The sequence below is a fragment of the Phascolarctos cinereus genome, unplaced genomic scaffold (genome assembly GCF_003287225.1).
Source record: "Phascolarctos cinereus isolate Bilbo 61053 unplaced genomic scaffold, phaCin_HiC Scaffold_9;HRSCAF=440, whole genome shotgun sequence".
Lineage (NCBI taxonomy): Eukaryota > Metazoa > Chordata > Mammalia > Diprotodontia > Phascolarctidae > Phascolarctos > Phascolarctos cinereus.
In genome coordinates, this window is record NW_027556402.1 from 230,402,284 (window position 1) to 230,422,041 (window position 19,758).

Sequence of the window (19,758 nt, forward strand, 5' to 3'; positions counted from 1 at the left end):
GGATGCAGCTAAGTACTTAGGGAAATTTCATATCTCTAAATGCTTACATCAACAAAATAGAGAAAATGAATTCGGCATGCAACTAAAAAAAACCTAGAAAAACAACAAATTAAGAATCCCCAAATAACCACCAAATTGAAAATCTTGAAAATCAAAGGAGAAAATAATAATATTGAAAGCAAGAAAATCATTGAACTAACTAATAATTAAAAGAAAGAGCTGGCTTTTTGAAAAAAAAAAACCACACAATAAAATACATAAACCACTGGTTAATTTGATTAAAAAAAGAAGAAAACCAAATTACCAGTATTGGAAATGAAAAGGGTGAACTCACCATCAATGAAAATTAAATTAAAGCAATTATTAGGAGCTACTTTGCCCAATTATATGGCAATAAATCTGATAATTTAAGTGAGATGGATGAATATTTACAAAAATATAAATTGCCCACACTAATAGAAGAGGAAATAGAATACCTAAATAACCCTACCTTTGGAAAAGAAACTGAAGAAGCCATAAATGAGACCCCTAAGAAAAAATTCCCAGGACCAGGTGGATTCATGAGTAATACTACCAAACATTTAAAGAACAATTAATTCTAATACTACATATAAACTATTTGGAAAAATAGCAAAGAAAGAGTCCTACCAAATTCCTTTTATGAGACAAATATGGCACTATTTTTGTTGAAAGAGCAAAAACAGAGAAAGAAAACTATAGACCAATTTCCCTAATGAATAGTGATGCAAAAGTTTTAAATACTAGTGAGGAGATTACAGTAATACATCACAAAGATCATACATTATGACCAGGTGGGATTTATACCACCAATGGAGGGCCAGTTCAATATTAAGAAAACTATCGGCATAATTGACCATATCAATAACAAAAACAATAAAAATCATATGATTATATCGATAGATGCAGAAAAAGCTTTTGACAAAATATAACACTAATTCCTACTAAAAACACTAGAAAGCATAGAAACAAATAAAGCTTTCCTTAAAATGATAAGTAGTACCTATCTAAAACCACCAGCAAGCATTATCTGTAATGAGGATAAGCTAGAAGCCTTTCCAATAAGATTGGGGTAAAACAAGGATACTCATTATCACCATGTTTATTCAATATGGTACTAGGAATACTAACTATAGCAGTAAGAGAAGAAAAATAAATTGAAAGAATTAGAATAGCCAATGAGGAAACAAAACTATCATTTTTTACAGATGATATAATAATATATTTAGAGAATCAGCTAAAAAACTAGTGGAAATTCTTACCAACTTCAGCTAAACTACAAGATATAAAATAAACCCACATAAATCATGAGCATTTCTGTATATTACCAACAAAGCCCAGCAGAAAGAGATAGAGAAATCGCATTCTAAATTACTGCAAACAATATAAAACACTTGGGAGTTTACTTGTCAAGGTGCAGCTGGGTGGTGCAGTAGATAGAGTGCTGGGCCTGGAATCAGAAAGACTCTTCTTTCTAGTTCAAATCTGGCCTCGGACACTTACTAGCTGTGTGACCCTGGGCAAGTCATTTAACCCTATTTATCTCAGTTTCCTTATCTGAAAAATTAGCTGGAGAAGGAAATGGCAAACCACTATAGCATCATTGCCAAGAAAACCCTAAATAAGGTCACAAAGAGTTGGACATGACTGAATATCAGCAAAAAACTATCTCCCAAGACAAATCCAGGAACTATATGAATGCAATTACAAAATTACAAATGAAGTCATATCTAAACAACTGGAGAAATATTAATTGTTCGTGGGTAGGCTGAGCCAATATAATAAAAATGACAATTCTATCTAAATTAATCTACCTATTCAGTGCCATGCCACTCAAACTATCAAAAAATTATTTTATAGAGCTAGAAAAAAAAAACAAAATTCATCTGGAAGAACAAACAGTCCAGAATATCAAAGGAAGGTCAAAATGGGTACACAATTTAGACCTAAAGGGGGGATATAAAAAATAAATTGGGGGACCACAGAAAACTTTACCGGTCAGATCTATGGATAAGGGAAGACCAATAAGAGATAGAGAACATTACAGGATGTAAAAGGGATAAATTTGATTACATTAAATTTAAAAGTTTTTGCAAAAACAAAACCAATGCAGCCAAGATTAAAAGGAAAGCAGGAAACTTGGGGGGAAATTTTATAGCAAGTTTCTCTGATAAAGGCTAAATTCTTCAAATATACAGAAAAGTGAGTCAAATTTATAAGAATATAAATCATTCCCCAATTGATAAATGGTTAAAGGATATGAACAGGCAGTTTTCAAATGAAGAAATCAAAGCAATCGATAGTCATGTGAAAATTGCTTTAAATCATTATTGATTAGAGAAATGCAAATTAAAACAAGTCTGAGGTACCACCTCACACCTATCAGATTGGCTAATATGACAGAAAAGGAAAGTAACAAATCTTGGAGGGAATGTGGGAAAATTGGAGCAATAATGCGCTGTTGGCGGAGTTGTAAACTGATCCAACCATTTGGGGGAGCAATTTGGAATTGTACCCAAAGGGCTATAAAGCTGCATACCCTTTGACCTAGCAATGCCATTATTAGGCCTGTATCCCACAGAGATTAAAAAAAAAGAAAAGCACCTAAAGGTACAAAAATACTTACAGCAGCTCTTTTTGAGGTGGCAAAGAATTGGAAATTAAGGAATACTCATCAATTGGGGAATGGCTGAACAAGTTGTGGTATATGATTGTGATGGAAAACTATTGTGCTATGAGAAATGATGAACAGGATGCTTTCAGAAAAACCTGGAAAGGTTTATATGAACTGATACAAAGTGAAGTGAGCAGAACCAAGAGAACGTTGTACACAGTAACAGCAATATTGTAAAATGATCAACTATGAATTACTTAGTTATTCTCAGCAATATAGTGATCTAAGACAATTCCAAAGGACTTGTGATGAAAAGTGCTATCCACCTCCAGAGAAGGAACTGATGGAGTCTGAATGCAGATGGAAGCATACTTTTTTTTAAACTTTGTTTTTCATAGGTCGGGTGTTTTTGTCTGTTTTCTTTTGCAACATGACTAATATGGAAGTACATTTTGCATGACTGCACATGTATAGCCTGTATCAAATTGCTTTTCTTCTCAATGAGGGAGGGGTAGAGGGAAAGAGAGAATTTGGAACTCAAAAACTTTTAAAATGAATGTTAAATATTTCTGCATGTAATTGAGAAAAATAAAATAAATAAATAACAACCAAAAATTGGGGATATTTACCCCTAAGAATTGAAGATTTCAGAGCCAGTGAAAAATGATAATTGCCTACAAGTATTTGAGGGATTGTTATGTGAAAGAGGGATCAGACTCATTCTATTAGGCCCCAGAGGACAGAACTAGAAGCAATGAGTGGAAGCTGTAAATAAACAAACTTGGACTTAATGTCAGGATAAACTTCTGAATGTTCCACAAGTGGAATGGGCAGCTGCCTCAGGAGGTAATTGGCTTCTCCTCACTACAGGTATTCAAACACAGGTTGGATGGAGCCTTGTTGAGTATGTCATAGAATGGAAGGTCTTTGAAGTCAGGGGCTGTCTTTTTTTTTTGCTTGTCAATTTGATCTTCATAAAAGACATATCTGATAATGTCACCTCCATATATAATAAACTTTAATGGCTCTCTATTACCTCAAGGATCAAGTGTAAATCCTTTGTTTGTCTTTTAAAGCCCTCCATAACCTGACCCCTCCTACCTTTCCAGTCTTCTTGAATCTCTGTTTTCTTCAACGCCATTTCTACTTTGTTTTATATAGCACATCTCAGACTGTAATGGTCTGAGATGTGCTATATGGAATGGTTTCATTGCTCTTGATGGTGAACAGAATGTTATAAAAATCTCTCTACATTTTTCTTTCATGTTTTATCTGTCTATTGTCCTCCTCCTGGTTTTATCTTTACATTCTCTTGAGACAGCTTTGCTCAGTTGGATCTCCTGCCAAGCTTTCTCTAAATTTGTTTTCCTTTCAACTGCTTCTTGCTGTTTCTTTAGATGATATTGCTTATAATTTTCCTGTATTAGAAGGTTTTCTCTCAAATGAGTTTATATTCTAAACCAGCATTGGCTTGGGTGATCAGAGTTCTCTACTTGGAAAGGTCAAGTGTTTATTGGCTGACATTGTTTCTGAAGTTGTTGCTTTTCTGGTCTCCTTCTTATGGATATTGACTTATATTGGTTAAATTTCTTTAGGAAATTGTTATAATCATATTAATGTCCTTTTCTCCATCTATTTCATACTTCTTACACAGTATGTTTAGATCAGGCAGGAGTTGTTTTGATTGTACATCATTTCCTTTTCTCATTTTTTATTCTAGTTTTGCATTAATTTTGACCTTTACTTTAATACTTCAGTGACCTGGTATAGTTCATTCAGGAATGACTCACAAATCAATAACTTATTGTTTCATGTCAGTAAAAACATTGTCAATTGCACTGGAAACAAAGTGGGTGCCCATTAGCAGGGAAATAAGAATAGCTGAGTAAATTAGGTATATGGATGTAATGAAATATTACTGCACTGTAAGAAATAACTAAAGTGATAGATTCAGAGAAATGGAGGGGGAATACTTGTGTGAACTGATGCAAAGTAAAATAGAAGTAGACAAACAATTTATACAACAATAATGAAGAGGAAAACAACTTTGAAAGACTCAAAAGTGTGGATTAATGCAATGAACAATCACAACTCCAGAAGATCAGTGATAAAGTGTACTACCTAAATTCTGACAGAGATATAATGAACTGGAGGTATATAGAATGAGACAAATATATTCTAACATGTCATATGTATGGAGTCTCTTTAGTTTGACCATATTTACTTGTTACAAGAGAGGTTGCTTACTTCTTGTTTATTGGCTTAGTAGGGGATATATTAATAATAGTTAGCATTTACATAGTGATTTAAAGTTTGCAAAACATTTTATATATGTAATCTCATTTGATCCTCACAACAAACTAATGAGATAGGTGCTATAATTATCCTCATTTTACAGATGTGGAAACTGAATCAGAGAGAGGTTAAGTAACTTGCCCAAGATCACACATATCTAAGGTAGGATTCAAACTCAAGTTTTCCTGACTCCAAGTCCAGGAACTGTACTACGTAACTGCCCTCATGGTGATGCCAAAAAAGAAGAAAAGACATAAAACAGTATTAACCAAAAATTTATAACATACACAGGAGAGAGCAGAAGTTCAGAGAGACAGTAACTAGCAGGACAGTACTAGAATTACAATGTCAAAATATTTAACATATTACTAAGTTAAAATTTGGGTTTTTTTTTTTAAAGCTATACATGAGGTTCAAGGTTTGCTACGCAATTATTTCTGTTCTTCTTGTATATGGAATGATGTTTATTGATGTTTGTCAAGTTCATAATTTTACAAATGGACTAAAAAAAGCAATCATGATCCTTAACCCTTACGGGTTGGTCAAGATTGGAATAGACACATATACTGCAATCAATTTTATTTTTTTTCTGATGTTATTTGGCTACCTTGAAGTCTGTCACATCCAACATTCCTTGACTCGTTTCTAGAAGAAATGATTTATGACGTGAAGTTTCTGTGTGGTCTAAAAGTGACTGGCCTCTCTTAATTGTTCCTCCTGAACCACATTTTCCAATACACCCATGCACATGTGCACGTGCACGCGTACGCACACCCATAGCCCCCCCCCCACACACACTTCCTGTCCTCCTCCATGTCTGCCTTTGTAGGGCATGACATAGTCATTGATCATCAAAGTATATGTTGCTCTAATTTGGAGGGTCCTATCAAGTTATTCTCAGACTTTCTCTACCTCCTCATCCTTTGAAGTTAATATTTAGATGTAAACTGCAATTATTTCCTTGGTTGTCTTTTTGCCAATACTTTTCATGAGTCCTACTGTACAAGATAATAAAACATTCCACAAAATGATGCTTCTTATTGCCTTTGTATGTATAATAAAATCAACCCCACAGACTCCCTTATTTCTCCAATGAACTATAATTTCCTGTTGTCTCCTAGTTTCATTTATAGTGAAAATATCAAGATTGCTACAGTTCAGTTTCTTCAATAGAATGTCTACTCATTGGTCTTTGGATATAGATCTCACATTTGGAACACTAACAGCTAATCTAATGTTTGTAGAGGATGTAAAGAGTAGGAGATTATTAGCACCTTCTATCTCTTTTTTCCCCCAATCAATTCACAAATATTTGTTGAAATGTAGTGGATAGAGAAACTAAACTTGGAAGTTAGGAAGAACAGAATTCAAGTTCTGCCTCTGACACATCCGGGCCGTGTGACCACGGGCAAGTCACTCAACCCATACTCTAAGCAACTCTCTAATTCCATAAGTTAAAGGAAAGTTGCTAACTTGCATTGGTTAGCTGAGTTTCTTCACCCTGGAGTTCCCAATACCAAGGAAATCATAGGTCTAATCCCTATTCCTATCAAACTATGTGCTAGACACTAGCTTGGTGCTAGAGATACAAACACAAAAATAAAAACAGTCCCTGCCTTCAAGGAGTTTACATTCTAATGGAGAAAGCAAAACATACACACATATGTGTGTGTATGTATGTATATAAATAGCAGGTAGGTAGTACAGTAGATGGAGCATTGAGTCTGGAGTCAGGAAGACCTGAATTCAAATTCAAATCTAGCCTCAGATACTTACTAGCTGGGTGACCATGGGCAAGTCACTTAACCTTTTTTTTTTGTCTCAACTGTAAAATTGTGATGATAATAACACCTACTTCACAAGGTTGTTGTGAAGAGCAAATAAGATAATATTTGTAAAGTACTTAGCAAGTGCTCCTAGAGCAGGCACTGTATAAATGCTTATTCTTTCTTTTCCTTCTCTTTCCCTTCCTCCCTATTAGTTAACCTTGGGGGCAATGCTCTAGAATCTGGGGAGATCAGAAAAGGCATTGTGCAGAAAGTGGTGCTTAAGCTGAGTCTCGGTAGAAATTAGGGATTCCAAAAAAATGGTGGGGAAGAGGGATAGTGTTTCAGGTATAAAAGACAAAGATACAAAGGTCTGGTAATAGAAGATGGAGTGCCATGTGTGAGGAATGGCAAGAAGGCCAGAGTGGCTAGAGTGTAGGATATACCAAGGTGAGTAATTTTTTTGTTCTAACTTTAAATGAGAGAGAGAGAGAGACAAAGACAAAGAGAATTTCCATATACAAATTATAAGGATTATACAATATGCAAGTTAGAATGCAAGCAATTTATTCTTGTTTAGTCCTTTGTAATTGTTCATTCATGTTTACCTTTTTATGTTTCTCTTGAATCCTGCATTTGCATTTCAGAGTTTCTACTCAGCTCTGGTCTTTTCATTAGGAATGATTGAAAATCCTCTATTTTATTAAATATCCATTTCCCCCCTTGCAGGATTATGCTCAGTTTTGCTGGGTAAGTTATTCTTGGCAATGAACCTATATCCTTTGCCTTCTAGAATATTGCATTCTAAGCTCTCCCCTCCTTTTAGTGATGATTGCCAAATAGTATGTGATTCTGACTGTGGTTCCTCAGTAATTCAAATCTTTCTCTCTGGATGCTTGAAGTATTTTTCTTTGACCTAGAACCTCTGAATTTTGGCTATGAAAACTCCTGGGAGTTTTCACTTTGGAGTTTCTTTCAAGAGGTAACCAGTGGATTCTTTCTTTTTCTACTTTGCCCTCCTCTGTTTCTCAGGATCTGGGCATTATTCTTTCAAGATTTCTTGAACCATCATTTTTAGGTTCTTTTTTGGTCATAGCTTTCAGCTAGTCCAATCATTCTTAAATTTTCTCTCTTTGATCTATTTTACAAGTCACTTGTTTTAAATATAAGGTGGCTTATATTTTCTTCTATTTTCTCAATCATTTAATATTGTTCTAATTTTTTTTATCTCATGGAGTCACTGGCTTTTATTTGGAACACTCTGACTTTCAAGGAGTTTGTTGCTTTGCCAGGATTTTTGTACCTCTATGTCTTTCCTCTGCTAATTCTCTTTCCAGTTCTTTGTTAATTCTCCTCTCTTTTCCTTTTTTTTTTTTTGGCTCCACTGCTCTTATTTCATTTATAAAAAGTTTTAATTTTTTTTTAACTCTTGCTTCATTTCTTCTAGGAATTCTAGTTGACTTTGTGTCCAAGCCATGTTTTCCTTTGAGGCTTTGCTTGTAGATGTTCTGGAATCATTCTTTTCTTCTGGGTTTTTGTCTTAAACATCTTTGTCACCATAATAGCTTTAATGGTAGAATTCTTTTTTATTTGCTCATCCTTCCAGTATATTTCCTGACTTCAGATGTTGTGTTAGGGCCAGGTTCTGCACACTTCTGATGGGAATGTCTAGGGTACTGAATACTGGGTTATTCCAGTTATATCTCAAGGATAGCTCAGCTCTAAGCTATAGAAGATTTCAGTACCCCCAAAAGTGATCCAGAGCAAAGTCTGATTGCTGTTCTCTTGGTCTGAGCTCTGCAAGTTCCTGATATGAATTTGGGTCTGGACAACTGGCCTCTGGGCTTGGTTGCTTGGAGTTCCAGTAGACAGGACTATTCCACTCAGACATTGTGAGCTAGTTAGAAAGTTTTGCTGGTTCAGAGGGATAGAACTGAAGGCTTTCCTTTAGCCTTGGTTTTCCTTTGCAGGCTTCATTCAGACTGAGCTGGAGGCTGGAACTGAGATGCCACTCTGCTTCTAGGCTCTAAGCCATATAGCTGCTCCTTTCTTCTGAACATGCTCCCAACTCATAAATAGCCTAGGGCCCATGGCTACCCCTCACCCTGGTGATTAGTGCAAGTTCTTATCATCTCAAGCCCAAACAACCGCAGTAGTCGCTACTGGGTTTGCCTGCCTCCAGTTGTCTCCCCATTTCAATCCATTCTCCATTCAGCTGCTTCTAGACTGGCTTTCTGTATCCTACCATGTCACACTTCCTCTATCAAGACACTAAAAAAGAAATTTCCTCAAAGTGTCTCCCCCTCCTTTTTTAAACTAATTTAGGGGGTCATAAACAATATAGCCACGAGAAAGCTTTATAGTCATTTGTTTATTATTGGTATTGCCTGCATAACTGAGTGTCAGCCGAGGGCATCCCAAACTCAGCATAATGAAATATTTAGGAACTCCACCACTACCATCATTACCAACACATACCTTTATGTTCCAAAAAAAGTGTTTTGAGAATATAACTGAGTTATAGTCTCAGTATTTAAAATATTTTTCAAAAGTCTGCAAGAAGCAAGTTATAATATTGTAATGGAGATTTCTTTCCCTTCTCTGTAGGATCTGGTAAATTCCTCCCCAAGGAAATGCTACTTTTCAATGGCTTCCAACGGTAAATGTACATGGGAATTAGCATCAAACTGGCAGTCACCACTGTCTCCATTCCTCGGGATTCATTTGTAAATAACAACCACTCTCTTTCTTCAGCTATCCTTCTCTCAGACCCACTACCAGGTTCCAATCAATCCAGGTGCAAATAGACTTGCAAAAAGAGGGCGAACAGAAACAAAAGGATGTAGGCGCCAGGAAGAGAATAGGATGAACGAGATCCAAACACAATATTTTCGGGACAGTTGCAAATGCCTCCGCTTTTAATGAAACAAAATTGCTGGGCAGGAGTGGAGGCGGGGGAGATCCAGAGTAAAAATTACGACAAATAAGACGAGGGTGAGGGCGGAATGGGTCATTCATAATCAATTATCCTATTATCCAAAGTCTAAGCTGATTCTTCAAATCAGTAGTCAGTGACACTGTATCAAGTTTACGCTGTCTCCTCGAAGGGTTCCTAGATTTATTCTTCAATTTTCACTTTCTCCAAGGGATCAGATTTTAGTGCTGGACACCTAAAAGATGTTCAATAACGTTCCACTGATTGGCTGGTGGGATGTTATTCTTTCGAACTAATGGAATTCATTTTAGCACGTCTTAATTGTAAATTTTTCTCCACTTTCTGTTAGGCTTAAGCGCCCAAACGGACAGCTGCGGGAGTTAGTCTCCTTCGGCTCCCGGGGCCTTCAGGAGACAAAGCGGCGTCTCCCTGGTCTGGTCCCAGGAAGGGTCTTCCAGAGACACACAAAGAGAGGGCAGCGCCCGGGCCAGGACAGCCCCAGACACTGCCCTCCCGAGGCCGCATCAGCCTCATGGACAGCCCACCTCGCGCACCGCCCCCCAGGACGGCCTCCGGGCTCTGGGCCCCCCGGGGGGAGGGGCGGCGGTGACCGCGGCTGGCTGGCTGGGGAGGCTTCTCGCGGGCGTCGCCGGCCCCGGGGGCGGGGAGCGAGGGGCGCCCGAGGCCGAAGGGCAGGTCCGCGCCCGCGGGCGGCAGGGGTGCCATAGCGCCCGGCCCGGCCCTGCTCACACCCCCGCCCCGCGCCCCCGCCGCCGTCACTCGCCGGGCTCCCTCCACGGAATGCGCGCCCCCAGGGCGCCTCGGGCTTCCCGACCTGCCCCTCTCCCAGTCGAAGCCCGCGAGGCTCGAGGACAGCCGGCAGCCGCGGGGCCAAGCTGAGGCGTCGCTCAGCCCCGAAGAGCCTGGTGGGCCGGAGGCTAGCGGAGGTGAGGGCCGGGGCGGCGCGAGGGGGCGTGCGCGCGCGCGTGGGCTAGGAAGCGGGCGGGGCTGGGGCGGGCGCGGGGGCGGGGGCGCGGGCGGGCGGGCGCGCGAGGGGGAGGTGCATCCTGGGAAATCCAGCAACATGGGGAGAAGCGGCGGCTCCTGCTCCTCCTGCTGCCGCCGCCGCCGCCGTCGCCGCGGGTCCGGGCCGCCGCCGCTGCCTCTCCCGCCGCCCCCGCCGCCGCCGCCGTCGCCGCGCCCCTGAGCGAGCCGGGCCGGGCCTGGCGCCGCCGCCCGCGCCCCTGGGCCCCGCGAGCATGTGAAGGCAGCCCCCGGCCCCCGCCGCCTCGACTCGCCTCGCCTCTCCTCCCCGTCCGGGCCGCGGGCCGCCCCGCCGCCCGCCCGCCCGTGCCCTCCGCGGCCCCGGCATGGACAGGACCTACCCGAGCCCGGGCTTCGCGGAGCCGCTGCCGCTCGGGCCGCCCGCGCCCGCCGCCCCCGCGCCCCCCGCCCCTGCCGCGGCTCAGCCCCCCGCCCCCGCGCCCGCCCCGGCCCCGGCCCCGGCCTGGGCCTACGAGCCCCGGGGGCCCGCGGGGGGCGGCGGCGGCGGTGGCGGCGGGGGCAGGGGCAGCGGCAGTGGCGGCGGCGGCGGCAGCCCGAACCCGGGCCACGGCCACAGTAGCAGCAGCAGCGGCAGCAGCAGCAGTAGCCTCAAGGCCAGGTAAGGGAGACGCGGCGTCCGGCCCGGGGCCCATTGTTGTCGGGAGCCCAGCGGGCCTGGGCAGCGGCCGGGCCCGCCCTTTAAACGCCCGGCCCGGCGCGGCGCGTGTGCGCGGGGGTCCACGGAGCCGGCCGGGCCACCGAGCGCGGCCCCGGCGGGAAGGCGGGGTCGGGGCCCGGGGAGGCCGCAGCCCGAACAATGCTTCTCTGCCGGGGCCTCCGCGGGCCAGGGCTGGCCAGCCCCGCTCTGCAGGCGCGTCCGGCCTGGGGGCCTGCAGCCGGCCGGGGGGTCCGGGTCCGGGGCCGAGGCGGCTAGCCTCCCGGCCGGCGCCCCAGAGAACTGTTTAGCGCCCAAGTTTGGTGTACTGGGGACCCGGGATAGAGGTTCGGGATTGAATCTCCGCTGCTGAAGCCTTCCGGGCTGGGCATGGTGTTGTGGACGGTGATTTCACTTAGCATTTATCCTCTCCTCTCATCCCAGTTTGCACAGGGATGAGACAGATTTGACTTTCAGTACCAGTTAAGTAGCTGTTGCTTTGTGTGCATACATTTAATTTACAAAGTGAAATTAGTTTCTTTTCACTGAGTTATCAGTAATTGGGAAAATTTTTGTGATGCCTTTATGTATCACAAGTTTTTTTCTGATTGCAAAATTAGGCTGAAATGTTAACTGTTCTTTTTCATTTTAACTGAATCATTCTTTGAAGCTTCAGACTAAAGTCTACTTTTGACATTTACCAGTGGAAGTTTGTTTTTTTTTTAATAAGGACAAACACAAAATCTGGGTTGATATAGTTATAAATCTGTTTTTAAAGGTTTTTTTTATTAATGGTTTTTTTAAATGTCCTCTCCCTTTGTGTGTGTGTGTATGTATGTATGTGGTGTGGGGGGGGGGAAGTTGTTTTGTTTGTTTGGTCTGAGCTGTAGCATTCTATGATATACCTGCTTTGTTAATGTCTCATGTTAGGATCAGGCCATCTGTATAGGGCTCTGCATCTTTCTTAATTGTACCTTATTACATCTTTTTTTTTGTACCTCTAACTTCTGGATAGTGTTATATTTTGAATTTACTATAACCTAATTTTAGAAATGAAAAGTATATCCTGTGTAACAATACATACTGCACTAGATTTGTTTCTTTGTGCTTCCGTATTACTTAGTTTTAAAAGCCTGTGTCCTATTTGACATAAGGACTATGTATTTGCTGAATCCCTTTGTGAAGATTTCTGGGGAGAGTGCAAATTAGCACCAGTTGTAATGATGTAATATGGATACTTACCCACAAGGAATTAGATTGTCTATCACCTTGTTTCCCATAACTCACAAAATAGCTGACAGATGGTAATGATAGACAATTGTTATCAATCTGGGGTAACAACTTTACATATGTCATTGAACAATCCTGAAATGTGACATTTCTAGGCAGCTTGGGAAGCAGTGGAGCATAAAATTCATTTTGTCGAAAATAGCTGCGCTGAACATAAAATGCCTCACTTTAATAGTGGAAAATTAAAAGTCTAATGGAGAAACCAACCTCTTTTTAAAAATGGAGGCTTGTAGACTATTATTCTAGAGTTCAGTGCACCCTACCTAAAAAGTTCAGGGATAAGACTTGGCCACGTATTAATGTCTACCCATTTGAGTTTGGATTACCTAATTTTAGGTACTAGAATTGAAATTTTAGGTAAATTCACAGCATTGCCTTTTCTACACTCAGATAATGTGGAATATTGAAATATTGGTATATTAGAAATTTTTTAGTGCCTTAGCATTTTTTAGAGGCAAAGTAGGTGTTGAACCAGCTGAATGCAGGATTTCTGTTCCACTTCTCTACCTGATATTTATATTTTGTGTAGATCAGGAAGTGACAGGTTGAGTTTGCCTAAGTGATGAAAGATGATGTATTTTTATTTGAATGTACACTAGAGAGTGGTTGAATGGAAATGATTTGTTTCAGATCCAATTTACGTTTGTTTCCTACCTCCCTGAACTGAAAAACGTTCCTACCCATCCTTTTTGATGCTAAAGAGCATTTATTAATTTTTCTTAAAAGTCCACTGTGATAATGTGAGTGTGTAGTATGGTTAAAAAATTGAAAAGCCTCCATTGTATGCAGTTTATAATTCAGGTCTCCAAGGCTTATGAAAAGGGCCGGGTTTTTATACCTACCGTAAGTACGGACAGTTCCTACCTTATGGGTTGTGTTATAATGTTCAATTTAGTTATTTGTAACTAATTTTCCCCCACAGAAAATTTTTAAGTGGTGATTTAAGTGTCCAGGAAAGCTTACAAATGCCCATCTAACCCATAATGTACATAGACTAGTAGTGGCTAATGACCATGTTACTTAGATGGGAAAATATTCCAGATACCAACTTGAGACCCTGAAGACCATGTTTCTTGATATTGTCCTCATTGTAGATACAGGGACTACTTCTTTCTCGTTACTCAGTAATAGGCCTTCAGAATTTGAGACTGGAATTCAAGAGAGGTCTATGAGTTATTTTTGCAGAGGACTAATATTGTTAATGTAGTGACAGTAGATTAAAAATGAGGCAATAGTAATTCAGTCAGCACAGAGCGGAGAAGCCAAGAGGATTGAGTGTTCCTAAGTGTGGTAGGAAGGGAAGAGAAGGGCCTAAGTAAGGTCTTGGGGGTTTTACTGGGGACAGGGATCTTGGGTAACTATAGTAGCAGCAGCAAGGAGTTCCTTAGGGATGTAAGTTTCAGGCATTTCTATGAGGGATGTTGAAGTGGAGAGTGATGTGGAAGATGAAGGTAATAGACTTGCCTCTGCAAAGATTCCCTGTCTAATTTTCAGTCTCTCCTTGTCTACTGGCTCCTTCCCGGTTGCCCATAAATATGTCCCTATCTGCTTTAGTCTTTAAAAACCTTTACTTGACCCTACCATCCCCTCAAGCTATATTTTTTTTCCTTTTCTTGGGTACTCTCGTAGAAAATACTTCCTTTCACTTCTCAGTTTGACTTCCAACATTATTACTCCGCTGAAATTGCTCTTCAAAGTTATCAGTGATCTTTTAATTGCCAAATCAGCCGACCTTTTCATGCTCTTCATCCTTCTTGACTTTTCTGCAGCATTTGACATTACTGACCCCTTTCTCCTGCATATGGATCTCTTCTGACTGTTCTCATACCTGTCTAGCCCCTCCTCAGTCTTCTTTGCTTGGCTCATCATCCATCATCGTTACCCCACCCCCATCCCCCGTCATAGGGCTTTTCTTTTCTCCCCTCTCTGCTTCTCTAGGTGACCTCATCAGCTCCCATGGGTTCAATTATCATCTTTATGCAAATGAGTTCTAGCTCTATATATGAAGCTCTAAGCTCTCTGCAGAAATGCAAGCCCTGCATCCCCAACTGCTTATTGGACATTTTCTGATTCAGTGTCTTCTAGGCATCTTCAGCTCCACATGTCCAAAGCACAACTTGTTAAATTTTCTTCAAAAGCCTCCCCTTTTCCCTAACTCTTTTATTTCTAATTAAGTCACCGCTATTCTTCCAGTCACCCAGTTTCACAACTTTGCAGTCATCCTCGACTTTTTTCTCTCACCTTCCCCCTAATCCAGGTAGTTGCTAGGACTTGTCAATTCTACTTCCTCTACATTTCTTTCTTTGTCTTCTTTTGTCCACTTATAACTGCCACTCTAGTACAGGCTCTTATTATCTGTCTCCTGGACTGTAGCTGCCTAATTGTCCTCTCTCTCCTTCCCAATCCATCTTCCATATTACTGCCAAATTGATTTTCTTAAAGCACAGGACTGTGTCATTCATTCCCCAGTGCAAGAGGCTCCAGTTGCTTCCTTTGTGATAAAATACAAATCCTTCACATTCTGCCTCTAGGCTGCTTTTCTAGGCTTAGTGAACGTTTCTTTATGTAATGACCATACTACATCTTGCTCACACCTTATGACCATCTGTCTTCTGTTTCTCCTCCTCCATATTAGAAATGAACTTCTTCTTCACCTGTTGTCATATAGAACTCCTAGTTCCTCCCAGGCTCATCTCTAGTGCCACCTCTTCTACCAGGTCCTGAGTGGCCAGTGAGTGCCTTCTTCCTTGTGCCACCCTTCCACCCCCTTACTTCGTATTTACTTGTGTGTGTTAATGTTGTTTCCCTCTGTTGGAGCATAAACGCTGCAGGTAGGGACTATTTCATTTTTGTCTTTGAATCCAGAGCTGCTAGTACTGTCCCAAACACATGGCAGACAGTTGTTTAAAAAACAAAACTTAAACTCAGAGCATTGGTGTTGGTACCTGGAGAAGAGAAGGTGGGTGAAATCATGGCATTTCTTGGGCATGCTTTTTAGGCACAATGTTATAGAACATTGACACAGATGCTGCGGGTTCAGATGATGGGATCTAGAGCTGGAGATCCCAGAAGTCATCTACACCAACACCTTGTACAGATGAGAAAACCAAAGCCTGGGAGGTTTAAGTGACTTGCCCAAAGTCAGTATGTCAACAGGCATTTTAAAAAGCACTTTTGACTATGCTCCAGGCACTGTGTTAAATTCTGGAGAAAAGAGTTCCTGTCCTTGATGTTGAATAACTCGGTACACAGAAGATAGAGTAGGTGGAAAGTAATCTCAGAAGGGAAGGCACTGGTAGCTGAGAGGACCAGGAAAAATTGGCTCTAGAAGGAAGGGAGGGAAACTACAGGGAGATATTGTAGACATGGAGAGCAGTCTGGAAGTGGAGTGTCTTCTGCGAGGCTTTTTACAGGAGAATAAAGAGTAAGAATATTAGGAAGATGGGAAGGACTAGATTGTGAAAGGCTTTAAAAGTCAAACCTCATTTTGTATTTGATCCTGGAAATGTAGGAAACTACTGAAGATGGCCAGACCTAAGCTTTAGGAAAGTCACCTTGACACCCTTAGCACTCACTTGATGGATGCATCCCTGGAGCTGTCGTCCTATAGCTTTCCTTTCTTTGGTGGCTAAACTGGTCAAGGAAGCCATCTATAATTGTGCCTGTGCTTCCTTTCCTCATTCTCTTCTCAGTTCTGCAGTCTGGCTTCCCTCCCTCCTCCTCATTCAACTGAAATTGCTCTCTTCAAAGTTACTTAATGACCTCTTAATTACAAATCCAGTGACTTTCTTCTTAATCCTTATTCTTTTTGACCCCTCTCCAGTTTTTGACACTTTAATCACCACCTTCTTCATATTCTTTTCTCATGCTTTGAGAGTTTTTTTTTTCTTTTAAATGCTGCTTCTGTCTGGGTTCTCCTCTTTGTCTGACTGCTTCTGTTTTTTAGATCTTCATCCAGGTCTGTTTATCCAATCCTAACCTCTCTCCTGACCTTTAATGTCACAGCACAAACTGCCTCATACATCTTCAACTTAATATTCCCCTTCTAACTTCACTCACAGACCCACCACTGTGGGGCAGGGCTTCTTTGTCTCATGCTTGGACTGTTGAATTGGCACTCTTATTGATCTTCCTGCCTTAAGCCTCACCCCCAATCGAGGCAGTCCTCCACTTACCTGCCAAAGTGATCTTCCTGAAATTCAGGTCTGACTGTTGCCTCCTCGTGTCAGCTTCCTGATTTCCTTCAAGATTCATCTCAAATCCTGCTTGCTGCAGGAGGCCTTTCCAGGTGTCCCATTTATACCATATATATCTTGTTTGTATATAGTTTACATGTTGCCACATTAGAATATGCTCCTTGAGGGCAGAGACTCTTAGCTTTTCTTTGTATCTCCCAGTTCTTAGCACAGTGCTTGGCACATAATAAGGGCTTAATAAATGCTTGTTGACTTGGCAGCCTAATAGAGAATCAATTAAAATGGAGAGAGATTTGACGGGGAGATCAACTAGAAGGCTGTTGCTATAGCCTAAAGTGATGGTTGTGTGAGTGGAAATGTGACTGTATTAGAGAGATATTGTGAAGGTGGAAATGACAAAGACTTGGTAATATATTGGATATGTGAAATAAGTGTTAGAGAGGGATCAAGGGTGACACCTAGGTTGCTAGTCTGGGTAATTGGTAGTATGATGATGTCTTTGGTAATAAGGAATCTTGAAAGAGGTAAGGAATTGGGGGGAGGGGATAATGAGGTTTTTTTTTTGTATAGGCAATTTGTGTTGTGAGCCTGGAGGTCTGGAGAGAGGGTGATGGAGATACAGATAAAGATCTGGGGATCATCTGCATGGAGGGGATAACTAAACTCACGGGAGCTAATGAGATCACCGTGAGATAGAATGTATGAAGAGGAGAGAAGAGGGCCAAGGACAGCTTCAGTTAATGAATGTGACTTGGGTGAAGAATTGGCAAAGAACACTGATATGGAACATTCAGACAGGTAGGGGAACCAGGAGAGAAGATTGTCATGAAAACCTAGAACAGACCATCCAGGAGAAGACTGCTAAACAGTATCAAATGCTGCGGAGGTCAAGAATGATAAGGATAGAGAAAAGGCTGTTTGATTTGGCAAATAAGATGTCACTTGTGATTATGGAGGAAGCAGTTTCAGTTGAATGCAGAGGTCGATGGACTAGGAGAAGTGGAGTTTTCTCAAGTGTAGTTGCAAAGAGTAAGAGATAAGGGATGATAGCTAGCAGAAGTGGTAGGATCAAGTGAATTTTTTAGAGGCTGAGGAGACATGAGTGTGTTTGTAGGGAATAGGGAAAGAAACAATGGATAAGGAGGGAGAAATTGAAAATTAGTGAAAGAGCAGGGATAAAAATAGGGCAGTCTGCAGGAGAAGAGATAGGAAGGGACGAGATCAAGGATCTGTGTAGAGGGGTTTGCCTCTTCATGAGACAGGTGAAGGAGAACATAATGGAGGAACATGTTTTGAGTGATGTGAAGGGAGGATGAGGGAAGAAGAGGGAACTCTTGGTGAAAAACTTCAGTTTTTTTCAGTGAAGTTTGAGAGGAGGCCCCTTCCCTGAGGGTATGCAGAAGGTAATGATGCCCTTAAAAGCTCGAAGAGGGATAAATATTTTTATGCCTCTGGGGTAAGTGGGAGATTAATTTTCTGCAATCTAGGGCCCTATTGAGATTATGTCACATAAATTTATATGGGACCCAGTTTAGCACAATTTCATCACTTTTCCCAGCCATATTCAGTACCCCATAAATAGTGGATGTCACTTAAATAAGAAAGGATCAAGGGAAGGATTTGAACTGAAGGCCCTTTAATTCCAACGTTAGCAGATCTCAGAAGTGCCAAGGTGCTAATAGATTGTATGTAGTTAGGAACATTTTGTTAAGTACTAACTTTAAATCACTAAATCAGTCAATAATTCTTTGATTTCTTCTTTCTCACTGACTTGTTATAAGGCTCCTTTCCCCATGTCCAGATATTATGAGGATTACCTGGCCAGAATTTACATCTCAGCTGTTTTATTTAAGCATATTTACAAGTATTTTAGGTGAGTTCTAAAATGAACTTGTGTCATATCTCACTGTGGTTTTCATGAATTAAAGGATTGATTGTAGTCTTGTATGTATTTGTTTTTATATATGGATATGAGGTTTTGTAGCCATTCTTTCTTAATCTGAGTCTCCATATTTGGGGCAAGTAAACTTGGGAAACATCCTCAATATCATGTGCTAATTTTTAAAAAGCAGATGACATAGCACTGAAAACTTGTCTCTGCTTTACTGGAATGTTACAGTGACCCTGGGTTCTTGAAATTTATATCCACAGAGTGCAGGCTCAAGTTGTCCTAACCAACCTAGAGAGGCTTTGGCCCAGCACTGGACTCTCATCTGTGGATCAGCCTCGCTAAATTCCAGGAGACCCACCTTCAGAAGGTTGGCCAACAAGGCATATCTGTTTCTGGCCAGAGCAACTCACCAGGAGTTGCCAGGTGTGCCCACCTGTACCTTATGAATATTGCTATTAAATGCGGTATTACACTGTATTCTCTCTGGAATAGCTAAGAGGAAACATTAGGTGATTAATTGGCACTCAAAGTGCAGGCTGTTTTTGCCTTAGATAGCTAAATACTTAATTGTAAAAAGACTTATTTTCCTTTTGCCTGAAAATCCTACTAATTGGGAGTTCAGGTGTCATCATTTGCCTCTCTTGACCTTTAGTACTAGGAACTGGCCTAGGCCAAGATCCAGGATGATGCAGATTTAGGGCAGAAAAGAGTTTGTTCATCATATACTTATAGATAGCAGTCAAGTTAACTTTGACATGGTCTTTAAGTATTTTAACCTTTAACCTTTGCAGTTGTAAAAAATTATCAGGTCTATAAGAAATGTTCAGTCCTGCCTCTTGTCTAGTCTTTTTGGGGGAAGTGGTGTGCTGTTTCTTCTTTATATTAATGTTACTCCATCTGTTGGGTCTGGGCATTTTCTCTGGCCATTCCCAGTGCCGGGAATTAGATTCCTCCTCATTTCTGCCTCCTCGCTTCCCTGACTTGTTTTAAATCCCAGTTAAAAACCTACCTTTTGCAGGAAGCCCTTTTTAATTCTCATTCCTTCCCCTTGTTA

General features: G+C 41.3%; 1 protein-coding gene across 1 annotated transcript in view; it reads left to right on the forward strand.

The window, feature by feature from the left end:
- The first annotated feature begins 10,836 nt into the window (after positions 1 to 10,836).
- Positions 10,837 to 19,758, forward strand: part of QSER1 (glutamine and serine rich 1) — an 86,410-nt gene continuing 77,488 nt past the window's right edge. The window contains 1 exon segment of the mRNA XM_020963938.2: positions 10,837 to 11,291. Within this exon segment, the coding sequence (XP_020819597.2) occupies positions 10,999 to 11,291 (293 nt within the window). The 5' untranslated portion in view covers positions 10,837 to 10,998.